A 13,675-nucleotide genomic window follows, 5' to 3' on the forward strand; every position below is an offset into this window, starting at 1 on the left:
GAGTTTCAGCTATACTGCTTACTCTCCTAGGGAAATGTGCCCAAAGGCATAGGAGGGTCCCAGGAGAGCCAGAGAAAGCAGTACAATAGAGGACAGTAAGTCAAGTAAGTCCAGATTGTTGGCAGCCAAGACCTCAACTCTCGAGATAACGGTGTTAACCCATTGTTGATAGTAGATCACATTGGTGTAGACTCCAGGAAAAGATTGACTGCATCCCACTCCCCAGCTTGTCAGTCCTATCTGGATCCATATATTATCAATCTGACATGACAGAGGCCCTCCAGAATCACCCTAAGGAAGAGATAATAAAGGTCATTAACATAGAGAAAAGGGACCAGGTAGAGGAGAGTGGTCACAAGGGGTGGAGTGTTCCCTAGAATGGGGCAGTGGAGCTGTGGAGACATAAATCTCTGGAGGGAGCTGAACTTCCCACCGTGGTGGAGGAGACATGGAAATTTAGAATCATAGACTTTGGAATTAGCAGAGACCTTAGCCAAATATATCAGTAGTTTTGAAATATTCATCTGTGATTAAAAAGAAAGAAGAGTTTTTCACTGAAGTTAAATTTATTCAGTTGAATGAACTGTCCTTATTTTTCTATTCTTAGGTTCTTACTGCCTTTTTTAGTGTTAAAATAATCCTTTCTTATATAAAGTAAGTGATAGTAGTTGGTGGTATGATTCAATCTTGCTGTTTCTTTTTGTGACAGCTTTATTGAGATGTAATTCAGATACTTACAATTCACCCATTTAAAGTGTACAGTTCAGTGGTTTTTAGTATATTCAGTGTTGTTCAGCCATCACCACAATCCATTTTTATCACCCCGAAAAGAAACCTCATACCCTTTAGCCATCACCTTCATTACCTCCCATTCCTTCTAGCCCTAGGCCAGCCAGTTATCTGCTTTCTGCCTCTGTGGATTTGCATATTATCAAAATTATGTATAAATGGAATCATGTAATATATGACCTTTTCCCGTGTGTCTAGCTTCTTTCACTTAGCATACTCTTTTTAAGGTTCATCCATATTATAACATGTATAAGTACTCCATTCCTTTTTATGGCTGAATAGTATTCCATTAAATTGATATACCATATTTTGTTTACTTAGTCATCAATTGATGGACATTTGGGTTATTTTGACTTTTTGGCTATTATGAATAATGCTGCAATGAACTTTCAAGTACAAATTTTTATATAGATAAATGTTATCATTTCTCTTGGGTGTGTATTTAGGAGTAGAATTCCTGGATCAAATGGTATCTCTATACTTAATCTTTTGAGGTTTCCAAAGTGGCTGCACCATTTTACATTCTCACTAGGTGTATAAAGATCCAGTTTCTCCACATACCTTGTCAAGTCTTACTATTACCTATCTTGATTATAGCCATCCTAGTGGGTGTGAAGTTGTCTCATTGTTTGATTTCTAAATAATGAATATACAGTAACAGATAGGAAGTTTTGGCTGAGAAATAGAAAGATGTGGAGGGTGGGGAGAAAATAAAACCCAAGTGGTCATCCTAGAACTAAAAGGTGAAATACATGAAATAAAAATTTTACTAGGTGAACTTAACAGTAAAAGGTAGATTGTAGTTGAAAGAAGCAGTGATTGTGAATATAAATTAAAGTATCCAATTTGAAAAACAGAAAAAGGTTTTAAAAATAAAATATAGGGTATCAGGGCCCAGTGTGAAAATACCAAAAGGTGTAACTTACAAATTTCCTGTTTCAACAAGAAGAGGAAAAGAGAGAAATGAAGCAGAATAACATTTGAAGAAATTGTGAATGAAAATTTCCGAAGTTTTGATGAAAGGTAAAAGAATAGATTAAAAAAAAAACTCAGTGAATTCCAAGTGGGATAAAGACAAAGAAAATCACGCCTAGCACATTACCGTCAAACTTGTAACAATCAAATATGAAGGATAATATAATGAAAGCAGCCAGAGCAAAACAACACATCACACTCAGTGGAAGAAGACACAAATGATGGCTGATTTTCCATCAGACAGTTATGATCAGGAGACAGTGGAATGGCATCTTTTAAGTGTAAAATGAAATGTTTCTTACTTGAAATAATGAGAAGGTTGGCAGTTCTACATTAACCTCTTAATATATTTACAAAAACATACAAGATTGTGAAAACCCAAACACCAGTGGTAAGCATTACGCTAGATCAATAGTTGAAGAGGTTAAATTCATTGATAAAGGTTAAGTGACTTACCCGGGTTAAGACAAGAATTATTGTCAGAACCCTTGTCTCCTGATTTCCAAATTCACTGTTAGTTACAGATGGGAGAAACTGGATCCAAATTAAGATCTCATGTTAAAAAAATTCAAGAGCAAACCCTAACCTGGCAAGCATCCTTTTTTTGTTTAAGATCACCAGCACAAATCATGCTTTCCTGGATGACCGGCTCTGTTTCTGGCAATAAGAAACCAACTGGATTGTAGATTTTTTCACAAGTCTGGCGTTCAATGATGGGTATTTTTGCTTCCTGAAGGGTGGAAGCGTAATCAGAATCTGTAGAGAGAAATAGGAATGAAAGGAAAAGCAACCTAAAGGTGCAGGGACAACATTCAGTCATGATACACCGAAATCTCTGAATGGGAGTCCAAAAGCAGAATACACTTCCCAATCATGTTGGCTAATGGAAGAGCCTTTGGGGGGGGGGGGTAACAGTTAATCTAAAATAATGGGTAGTTCAAATTCTATTTGTTTGGGTTTTTTCTAATGTGCCACATGGGGGCTTTCCTAATGTTCTAAATAAAGAGAAATTCTGATACATTTTGGTTAAGGTGTGTGTATTCTGAAGTATTCTAACTTTTTCCTTTCCCATTTTTCTGCTCCCAGATCATTTCCTGGCTTACCTTTACTCCATCCTGGGAAAGAGTTGACACAACACTTGAAAAACAGATTAAAAAAAAAATACTAGACTCTTTCCAAACTTTAAATCAGGTTTCTTAACATCTGTTTCAGAGAGAATAGATTGTGTTTAAATTGCGAGTATCTGCTCTTGCAGCTATACTAGCCTCTAGGCAGGATATAAGAGTAAATAAACATATAAATAAACATTTTATTTGAAGACTTATAGATAGTATCAATAGATTGATTTGGTTTTGTTGAAAATATTTGCCATAGTAATGTGATGCCGAGAATGTGACTATTCTGGAGTGGGTATACAAAGGCGATATATAAAACAGTCCCTTTCTCCATCCATTCTCACCTTCATTTTTCAGTTTTCCCCATCCAGTCACCCAGCAGAAGTCTGGAACTTTCCACTTCTGTTTGACATTGGGCAAGCAGATGGGCATGATGGAAGAACTGTAGGTGACTCTAGAGAGCAGCCTCAACAAGGCGATGTCTCCAGTGGTACCCTGGTATTTGGGATGGAGGACGATTCGGGACACTTGATGCCTCACACCTGTATTTGAACTGCCTATTTCAGTTGATCCAAGCCACACAGTATATAAGAAAGGAATCCATTTCCTAAGGGGAAGAGAAGGCAGAGAAAGAAAGTGGAGCATGCTTTTGTGCTGAGTCAAAACAAGCTGCCTATGTGTAGCACTAAGTCTTTAGGCAAGAAGGGAGTGTAACAGACTTGAGATTAACTAGGCTGTTTCCAACTTGGCATGGGGTTGGTTTGTCTCCTTTCTCCTTCCTTCCCTCCCTGACCACTCTTTCTTTTGTTGTCCTTTGTTTCTGTGGTCTCCTTTTATATGTCTATGGCCAGAGTTTTGTCCTGTAGTTTTTCTCTGCTTCTCTTATTCACCTCTCTCATTCTTCATAAGTTCAGCCATCAACAATATGCTGAATAGTCATTGTTTTATTTTCCCTTTTGATTTCTGAGCACTAGACCTTTATTTCTAAATAAAAATTAAAGCAAAATATAATCACCAAAGTTTTATATGTGTGTCTGTGTATAATTTAAAATGTCAAGTAATTTGATAAGATTTACAAAAAATAAATAACAGAAGTTCTCTGCCCTACTGCCCTCAATTCATGCTATCCAAAGGCAGTTGCTTTCAACTCTTAGCTCTTTATTTTAGCATTTCCCTTGTATTTTCAAGAAACCCTATATATTGCCGTTATTTTTTTTTCTTTCAGTTTTAGAATATTGTATTCCTACTGTGGAAGGTGAGGATTGAACCAACAGTTGTTGCCAACCCCCCGCCCCCAGTTCCTTTTCACCATCCTCCTAACATAGTATAACTTTTTGCTAGATCAGTATTTAATGTGTATGTTCTTGTGACTATGAAAACATTATTCACTACTGGGTTATATTGGGTACTGTAATTAGATTTCATGTAAAACTTTTTGTTTCTCCTGGAGTTAATAATGTGATCTTACTTTCTTTGTTTTTTTAGTTTTCTTTGTACCTGTCACTAACTAATTATTTGTTCCCCAAACTGTCTGCCAGAGTGTAAATCTCTCAACATGTTGATACCAGTTAGGCATTCTATCAGTACTGTCTTTTTTTTTTTTTTTTTTTTTTTAGCCCTCTACTCTCTAACTCCAATCTTGGCATTTTTCTTTATGATTTTCTTGGGGTTTCTCTTCTATGTTATATTCTATTTTTTCTGGACCCCATGTTTTCCCCCACTTTGTTTTGGTGAAGCACATTCTCCTGTGGCTTCCTGAGAAAATGTGCATGAGAGGAAATTATTTTTGCTGCTTTGTATATTTGAAGATGTCTTGTTTCTATCCCACACTTTATTGATAGTTTGTAAATATGGGTAGAATTCTAAGTTGGAATTCTCTCAGCATTTTGAAGTTATTACTCTATTTTCTTTGAACTTTCAGTTTGTTATTGAAAAGTCGTGTCATTTTGATTTCTGTATATATGTTATCTATTATGGCATAACAAGTTACCACAAAGCTTAGAGGCGTAAAGCAACAAAGATTTCAGTTTCCGTGGCTCAGGAATCTGGGTGCCTCTGACCAGTCTATAGTCAAGGTAGGCTGCAGTGTCATCTCAAGGCTTGACTCAGGGAGGGTCTCTTGCGTCCTCACTAGCTGTTTGGCTGTAGACATCAAGTTGACATGGCCCTCTCTGTGGCAGCTCACCACATGGTACCTTGCTCTCACAGATTGTGGTTGTGACCCAAAACAGCTTAAGACAAAATTCCCTGACTTTAGGAAGTGATTTGGTGAAAAGTAAGAAAAGTTTCTGATATGATGACTATCTTCGTCATTTTTTTTCTTCCTCTGTGCCTTGTCCCTAGTCCAAGGTAACCTAGGTTTCCTTCTGTCTGTTCATCTTACCACTTTCATTTGTCTGTTGGTTCATTCATGAATTCATTCAAGTATTTATTGAGAACCTATCTGTGTGCTAGCCACCAGCCAAAACTCACGTGCTTATGCAGTGTGCTGCTGTCAGTATCCACCTGTCACTGACGAGGGAACCCCCGCAGATGTGGGTCCCACCTATTTGCACGCTGACCTGCCAAGGCCAGCGCCTGGCAGCAGCGTCCTGGCCACCCACAACACGGCTTGAGTACACAGGTCGTCCACACACTAGAGAAAGAGGAAAGAGACAAATACGGGAGTCTAATCTAATCTTTGTCTTCTCATCATCTCCAGACTCCCATCTATGCCCACAACCTGAGTCCTCCCTAGCTTCCCCACTCCATCCTATTCCAGTTTCAAACCCAGCAGTCTTGGGCCCAAGTGGAGACCACTCACCTGACTGCAGAGACTTCTTTTGGAGAGAAAAGGATAGGCAAGACCCTAAGACAAATACACCATATCATTAATATATAATAACATATCTTATATCTAGACTCACTGAACAGAGAGGCTTTCTGCCTATTTAAATTTCTCAGATTGGTGTTAAAGGCCAAATTTTTATAAGTATCTGTGCATTAGTGGGAATCTTGATAAATACATAAATACCTTTCTTTTTTGGTGACTTACATGGAACGTAATTGAACTTTTACTTGATAATTCACAGTTGCCATCAGGAATATCAAATATGTGAGGTTGTAAATACATTAATGCCTTCCCATGATTTTGACGTTTATAAGCTATTTACTTTTGCTGAGTTTTCTTTAACTAAACTAGCATTTTGCAGTATTTGTGTAGCTTTCTTTTTTGCTACCTGTCATCTTTTTGCTACTCCTAGCCTACCCTGCTTTTAAGTCACTGTAAGCCAGAAAAATAAATGAACAAGCTTATTCCTGTAATCATTGAACAGCATTTGTACTTCCAGTTCCCTCTGCTTAAAATGCTCTTTTCCTAGGTCCTCTTAGTTAAATTACTCATCTCCTTCATGTCTTTGCTCAAATAACTTCTTAGCGAAACCTTCCTTGACCACCCTGTTTAAAATAATACCTACTGTCCCTGCACCTAGATGCCCCATTCTTGTCACAGTATTTATTACTTTCCAACCTCCCTTATAATTTGTGTATTTAATATATGCATTGATTATAAGCCCCACAAGGGCAGGGATCTTAATTGTGTTTATTGCTTGCTATATCCAAGAGCCTTGGAACACTTGGGGCCTGGCATAGAGGGTCGACTCAGGACTCTCTTGGGGCGTGGTATTCAGAAGTCACATCCCGTGGGTGAAGCATTATATTACTCTACATGTAACTTCTTGAGCCAGAAAACCTCTGCCTCTCCCTTCTCCCCTGCCCCCACCCCCACCTCAGGGGCTCACCCAGCAGAAGGGGCAGCAGGAAGAGACAGCCGGCAGGGCCCATTTTCCTGTCCTCAGAGTCAGCACCTCCAGCTCTCTGGACTCAGGCTTCCAGGGAGAGGCCTGCTGGGGAGCAGCTGGAGAAGAGGGGCGGGACTGCTTCTCCTCCTAAATCTCCTAGATGGATTCCTTGGCTTCACCCCCCTCCTCTTTTCTGGTCTTCACCCTGCGCCAGGCACTGAAGGGACCAGGCCTGAGAAGTGCAGCTGAGGACCCAGGGGGAGGAGCTGGGGCTTGAGGTGCCCCCTGCTGTCCAGGGAGAGCAGGGTGTCTGGAGCTTCTGCCTCCAGAGCCTAGAGGAGGTGGGGAGGGGTGGGTACAGTAGCTGCCTGCCCAGGGCAGGTTGGAGGGCACTGAAAGGAACAGAACCCTTTCTCTAGCAGAAAAACAGAAGAGGGCAAGATTCTTCAAAAGCAGGAAGTGGGAAAGAGGAAATTAACCTGGCTAATTTTTTCCAATTTTTTTGTTTTCATGTTTATTTACAATGTTAGCTATAGAATATACTGCGAGTCAGATTTTCTGGGAAATAGACTCTATGACAGAGATTTGTGTGCAAGAAGTTTATTGGGGAGTGGTCTTAGGATCAACCCCTTGAGGGAGGATGGAAGCAGGATAGGGCAGAGAGCTCGCTCATGTAATGTATTTGCAGAAGAGGCCTCAGCCAATCCCACGAGTTGCTCTGAGCTGGGGTGGCCCTTTGAAGGTGTCCTCAACTGAGACTAGAAGGCCAGGCCCTTGGACTTCTGAATGACTGGATGAAGGTTCCCTCCGTGGAGTGAGCATTGCTTTGGGTGAGGTGGCTTTGGCCGCCGTTCTTGGATTTGGAGTTGGCTTTGAACTGTCAGCAGCAGGCGCCCCTGGTTGCTAGGGAACTGAAAGCTTCAGTCCTGAAGAGGGGTCTGTGTGGTTCAGCGTAGCATCTGCCACAGAATTCTTCTCCGTGCCTTTTATGTTTTCTGTACTAGGTCTGTGGAGGCAGAATTCAGTGAAGTGTTAAAGCATGTTATTGCTCTCTTGCAGCTTAAAATTTTGGGAAGTTTGAAAGAAACACATGAATAATTTTTAAAAATAATAGAAGACCAGAACCTGTAGCTGTTTTGGTAAAAGTTACTCAGTTCCAACAGAGACTCCCTTAAACTAGTTTAAAGAGGGATTATTTTAAAGATATTTTTATGGGCTGAAACATGTCTCCCCCTACCCCAAATTTGTATGTTGCAGTCCTAACCCCGACTACCTTAGAATGTGACCATATTTAGAGATAGTATCTCTAAAGAGGTAATTCAGGTTAAAAGGTCATTAGGTGGGCTTTAATCCAGTATGACTGTTGTCCTTACGAGAAGAGGAAGTTTGGACACAGACACATACAGAGGGAGAAGACAGCTATCTACAAGCCAAGGAAATCTAGACAGATCTTTCCCTCACGTCCCTCAGGAGAAGTCAGCTATGCTGACACCTTGACCTCAGACGTCTCACCTCTAGAACTGGGAGAAAATACAGTTCTGTTGTTTAAGTCCTCTAGTCTATGAGACTTTGTTATGGCAGCCCTAGCAAACCAATACAGGTATCTGAGGGACAGTAAGGAGAACAGGGTAACAAGGACATCTGGGGCTATCATAGGACAGACCTGGAGACCAGAGCAGAGACCGGAGCTGGAAGGGGGCTCTGGATCCATGACAGCTTGAGAGTTCAGAGCAGGAGTTCTGGATCCCCACTTCGGTCCTCTGCCGTCGGTGTGTTTCAACCACGTTCCACGCCTGTTCATTCTGTCCCACTATAAACTACACAAGTTTGTCCTTATTTTCAGTTCAAATTCCCAAGACTTTGAACAGATTACCTTTTATTACCAGGCCGTAGGTTCATAGTTGTGGACTAAGGTCTGCAGTTAAGTGCCCTTACGCATCATGAGGATGCAGAAATATGGCTAGCTAAGCAGCAGGGACTGTTGTGGTGGGGTAGATGCCAGATTGGCTGCATCTCAGTACAGTAAGATGTTTGCCTCTTGCAATACCTTTTTTCAGACTTTAGAAGTGAACACTTCAGAAAAAATAATTCTTCAGCTACTTGTTTCCTAACTGCCACAACTATGAATTTTTACCTAATTTTTGTTTTTTAGATCTAGCTGTCTTCATTTGTGACTGCTTGACAGGGGTGAAAATCTACTACTATTACAGTTATGTTTGCTCTCCCGTACATTTTTAATGGTTCTTGTTTTATGCATCCCATTTTTGTTTGTGTATGGTTTATACATTCATTCTGGTTATGTGCCTATCACTCACTGTGCTTTTTATCAGTATATAATGACGCTCTTAGTACTTTCCACCTTAATTTTTTTTCTGAAATTAATATTGCAACCTGCAATTTTGTCCTGTTCATTTAATTGAAGAAAAGATTCCTTATTCATATCATAATTGGTATTTCTTTTTCATATCACAATTGGTGTTTCTTATTCACATCACACTTGGTATTCCAATTAATTTATTGTATTTATAGGCAATTTTAACTATTTAGTCAGTTTACTTCAGTATAGCTTTTAAAAAAGTCAGACCTCAGTTTGAGATTTGCCTTCAAGTCATGTTTGGAATAAAGGTCGTCATTTTGCAGAGATACTAAAGCTCTGAGCAGGTCTTTATGTTGATTTATCAAAGGAACAAAAATTTGACCTGACACTCCTCTCCCTCTGAGGGTCCTGTGATTGTCCTAGGCCTTTGGACTTTTATATCCCTGGACAATTCTGAAGTCACTGAACAGTCTTTACTTGTTTGTTGAGTTATTCACAGAATTTCTTTTCCCTTTTGTTTAAAATGTTTTATAAAAATATATTTTTGATTTTGGCTCCAATTTAGTTGGAAATAAACTTTATTGAAAGTAACTAAGAGACGAGCTCCTTACAGTGAAAATTGGAAGTAAAAGGAAGGAATTAAAGTTATCTTGCTTGTCCTGTCCAAAGTGCAGTTCAGAGTAACAAAATGGATTTAGTAGATAAGGGAAGAATTTCAGCTAATAAATTATTGGTTGGAATGATAGAATTTGAAAGCAATACATACAGCTCCTCCTGAGATAACTGATTCAGGGAATGATTATCAGTAGTTGAAAGTTTTAGTTGAAAGGTCAGTGGAGTGCTCAGGCTGTCACCATTTGAACCCTCTGTTCAATCCTAGCATTATGAAAAGTGGGATAAGGCAGACATGAGCCTGATGTGACATAATAGGAAGGAATATCCAGTGAAGAATTCTTGTCCAAAAAAGTGAAACTGGAATCTCTAAAGCTCCTTCCACTTACAGCAAATACAAAGGATAAAGGAATAAGTTAAATGACAAGACATAGAAGTTAACAGTCAAATCCAGAATGTGAGACATATTATAAAACAACTAACCTGGTTTCTATAATAAGTCAATGGTATGAAGGTACAAAGGGAGGGAAAATCCTCTAGGTGAAAAGAAACTTAAGAGACACAAGTATGTGTGGCCCCTGTTTGGATCCTGATTTAACAAATTAACTCTAAGAAGACTTTTTTTTTTTGCTTATGCAAATTTTTATTTTATTTATTTAAAAAAAGGTTTTTTTAGAAATGTTCTTTTTTTAACATTTTTTATTGAGTTATAGTCATTTTACAATGTTGTGTCAAATTCCAGTGTAGAGCACAATTTTTCAGTTATACATGAACATACATGTATTCATTGTCACATTTCTTTTTTTCACTGTGAGCTACCACAGATCTTGTATATATTTCCCTGTTCTATACAGTATAATCTTGTTTATCTATTCTACGTTTTGAAATCCCAGTCTGTCCCTTCCCACCCCCCTCCCCCTTGGCAACCACAAGTTTGTATTCTATGTCTATGAGTTTGTTTCTGTTTTGTATTTATGTTTTGTTTTTGTTTTTTTTTTTAGATTCCACATATGAGCGATCTCATATGGTATTTTTCTTTCTCTTTCTGGCTTACTTCTCTTAGAAAGGCATTCTCCAGGGGCATCCATGTTGCTGCAAATGGCATTATGTTGTCATTTTTATGGCTGAATAATATTCCATTGTATAACTATACCACAGCTTCTTTATCCAGTCATCTGTTGATGGACATTTAGGCTGTCTCCATGTCTTGGCTATTGTAAATAATGCTGCTATGAACATTGGGGTGCAAGTGTCATTTTGAAGTAGGGTTCCTGCTGGATATATGCCCAGGAGCGGGATTCCTGGGTCATACGGTAGTCTAATCCTAGTCTTTTGAGGAATCTCCATACTGTTTTCCACAGTGGCTGTACCAACCTGCATTCCCACCAGTAGTGTAGGAGGGTTCCATTTTCTCCACAGCCTCTCCAGCATTTGTCATTTGTGGACTTTTGAATGATGGCCATTTCTAAGAAGACATTCTGATACAATAAAGGACATAGATATATTGATATCAAGGAACTGGATATTAGATAGTATGAAGAAATTATTGTTTATCTTGTTAAGTGTAATAATAATATTGAGCTATGTAAGAAAATGTCCATTTTTAAAGAGAGAGTTGGAACCTACGAGTCCTCTAAATCTAAGTTAATCACTTCTATCATATTGGAGAAATGTACTCCAGTTTTCATTTCACAGCAATTCTGTCATTTTTATGTGGATGACTACGTGACCTTAAACAAGTCACCTTTCCCGTGTGGCCTGTGTTTATCTACTGTACCGTGAAGGCACTGGAATCAGCTGATGATCTGGAAGATTCTTTACAGATGTAACATTGAATTATGAATTGCTTATCTGTTTATCTGTATTTATTTATCTTTGTCTATTGCTTCCATTATCCCTCTACAAATATTTTCTTGTTTTTGGTTTAGCAATCAAGAAACATGTTGGTTCTGCCATTTTAATGCTCCCTTGCTTCTTCTAAGATAAGGAAGTACCAAGGAGTTGAAAGCAAGAGAGTAGGTGCTTTATAAGATCTTGTGGTAGCTCACAGTGAAAAAAAAAAAAGTGACAAATATATATATATGTTCATGTATAACTGAAAAATTGTGCTCTACACTGGAATTTGACACAACATTGTAAACTGACTATAACTCAATAAAAAAGTTAAATAAAATAAATTTCAAAAAATAAATTAAATAAATAAAAAACACTTCAAAAAAAAAAAAAAGAGTAGGTGCTTAATGTCCACTCTAGAGACTTTCCTGAAGACAGCTCTTAATGGCTTTCTGTCTCTCTCATCATGCTCTGTCTCTAGGCACTAGATTCTCTGTTCCCACATCATTACCCTGTTATCATTAAAGTTATCTTTAAATACCTGTACTGTATGCAGTAACAGTTGGTTTGGAAAGTGGCAATGTCGTGGTGTTGGTAAGAGCTTTATTACATGCCATGTGGCTGTTGCCTAGTTACAACCTTTTCATCTCAGCAAAATGGGAATAATAGTACCCCACAAAATTTCTCTAAGAATTACATGAGATAGAGGGCAAGTACTTAGCTTAGGTTCGGGCTATTTCAGCACACAATGATAAATAGTAGCTGCTGTTTTATTTTTGTTTCTGTTGAATATCCCAGTTTTAAGTATCAACTTAATTCTGGGCAAACAGGTCATCTTGGTGATAGCTTAGATTGACGTTGGTGGTGCCTGTTGACCAGGATTTGGCATCTTTGGCACTATTGATGTTTTGGGCCAGATGATTCTTTCCTGTGGGGGCTGTCCTGTGCATTGTGGGATGTTAAGCGGCATCTCTGGCCTTAACGTACCAGATGGCAGGAGTACCACCCACACCTAATTGTGACAGTCAAAAATGTTTCCAAACATTGCCAAATGTCCCCTGAGGAGCAGAATCACCTTTGGTTGAGAACGCTGCTGTAGAGTAAGGATTCCACTTTAGGAATGCAATCTCCTCTTGAGCACCCTGAGATTAAAACAGGGACAACAGTAGATATGCAAGTTTTGTAGCTTTTTCTCTGTAGTTCCAGGAAGAGCAAATGGATTCCATTGTTTCTTTTCCAATTCAGTCCATCAGATCAATCTGTTATGTTGGAAAATGAATAAATCCCTTTATAAAACAGTCTCCTAAAGAATAGTTGATTTCTCCAGCACATATGCAGCAGTCCCTGGCCTTTGCCTTTTCTGTCACCTTGCAGCAGTGTCGATTGCCTATGCCTCCATTAAAAGATCCAGTCTAGTCTTAGTTCTTGAACTTGGACAAGAAATTTTTAGTTCAGCTTTAGTTCCACTAACCAGTATGTCCCGGAACTAGTCTGTATACTTGCCATCTATTATGCAAGGCCTAGGCCTGAACAGCCTTTCAGAGACCACCTTCCTCTTCCTGCTCTTTGCCTTACTGGCCAATCTATAGTTTCCCTTGTCCACACTCACCTTCTCCACAGGGAGTGATCCTGCCCTGAGCTCCGTCGTACTTGCCTGGGGTCCTACTGCCCTTTAACTAGTCCCCCTTTGCAAGAGTTGGTCCTGTTCTTTTGATCAGTAAAATAAAATGTTTTTATGTGTATTCACTTGTGCTCATACTAAATGAATTCTTGCTTTCGGTTTTGACAGCCTGGCTTTCTATAGTCTATTGCTCTCATTTTGTTAGTCAGAAAATAAGATTTGATACTTTCTGTTTGCAAGACACCAAAACAGGTGCTATTAGAAGATCATGAAGATGTCTAGGACAGCAGTTTCTCTTTTCAAGGCTGGTCTTACCTATTCAGAAGAAGTAAAGCTGTGTGCACCCAAATAATTACAAATGGAAATTGAACTATAAGAGGTACAAATAACTAGAACCAAGGGGCAGATGTGATTTTGGCATTTTATAAGGAAGACCTTTATTAGAGCTTTCTAACAGTAAGTGGGGGTAATTTGGTGTAGTGGAAAGAGAAGTCTTTTGAGTCAGGCAATCCTGGATAAATCTGTTTAATATTAGCAGTGTGATCTTAGGCAAGTTACTTAACCTCTCTGATCCTCAGTTTTTTGTGTGTGTGTGTGTGTGTGTGTGTGTGTGTGTGTGTGTGTGTGTGTGTGT

At 39.0% G+C, this 13,675-nt stretch overlaps 2 protein-coding genes across 5 annotated transcripts in view; one reads left to right on the forward strand and one right to left on the reverse strand.

Annotated features, from left to right (window-relative positions):
- The window catches only part of SH3D19 (SH3 domain containing 19), a 156,321-nt gene that overhangs the window by 23,797 nt on the left and 118,849 nt on the right, over positions 1-13,675 (forward strand). The gene's annotated exons all lie outside the window — the stretch shown is intronic.
- On the reverse strand, positions 19-7,777 carry PRSS48 (serine protease 48). The gene is made up of 6 exons (XM_010968499.3): positions 6,659-7,777; positions 5,683-5,727; positions 5,352-5,514; positions 3,224-3,486; positions 2,351-2,520; positions 19-291 (listed from the first exon to the last, which is right to left on the reverse strand). The coding sequence occupies exons 1-6, from the start codon at positions 6,699-6,701 to the stop codon at positions 19-21; spliced, it is 957 nt and encodes a 318-aa protein (XP_010966801.2). The 5' UTR covers positions 6,702-7,777.

This window comes from Camelus bactrianus, chromosome 2 (assembly GCF_048773025.1).
Source record: "Camelus bactrianus isolate YW-2024 breed Bactrian camel chromosome 2, ASM4877302v1, whole genome shotgun sequence".
NCBI classification, from domain to species: Eukaryota; Metazoa; Chordata; class Mammalia; order Artiodactyla; family Camelidae; genus Camelus; species Camelus bactrianus.

Bases quoted from the DNA above. Each gene is read 5' to 3' on its own strand.
- PRSS48 (XM_010968499.3), bottom strand. From the start codon at position 6,701: ATGGGCCCTGCCGGCTGTCTCTTCCTGCTGCCCCTTCTGCTGG. The intron at 5,515-5,682 runs GTGAGTGGTCTC...CTCTTTCTCTAG, and splicing joins AAAGAAGTCTCTGCAGTCAG to TGTGTGGACGACCTGTGTAC. The intron at 292-2,350 runs GTTAGGGTTTGC...TCTCTTCCTTAG, and splicing joins AAAAAAAGGATGCTTGCCAG to GGTGATTCTGGAGGGCCTCT.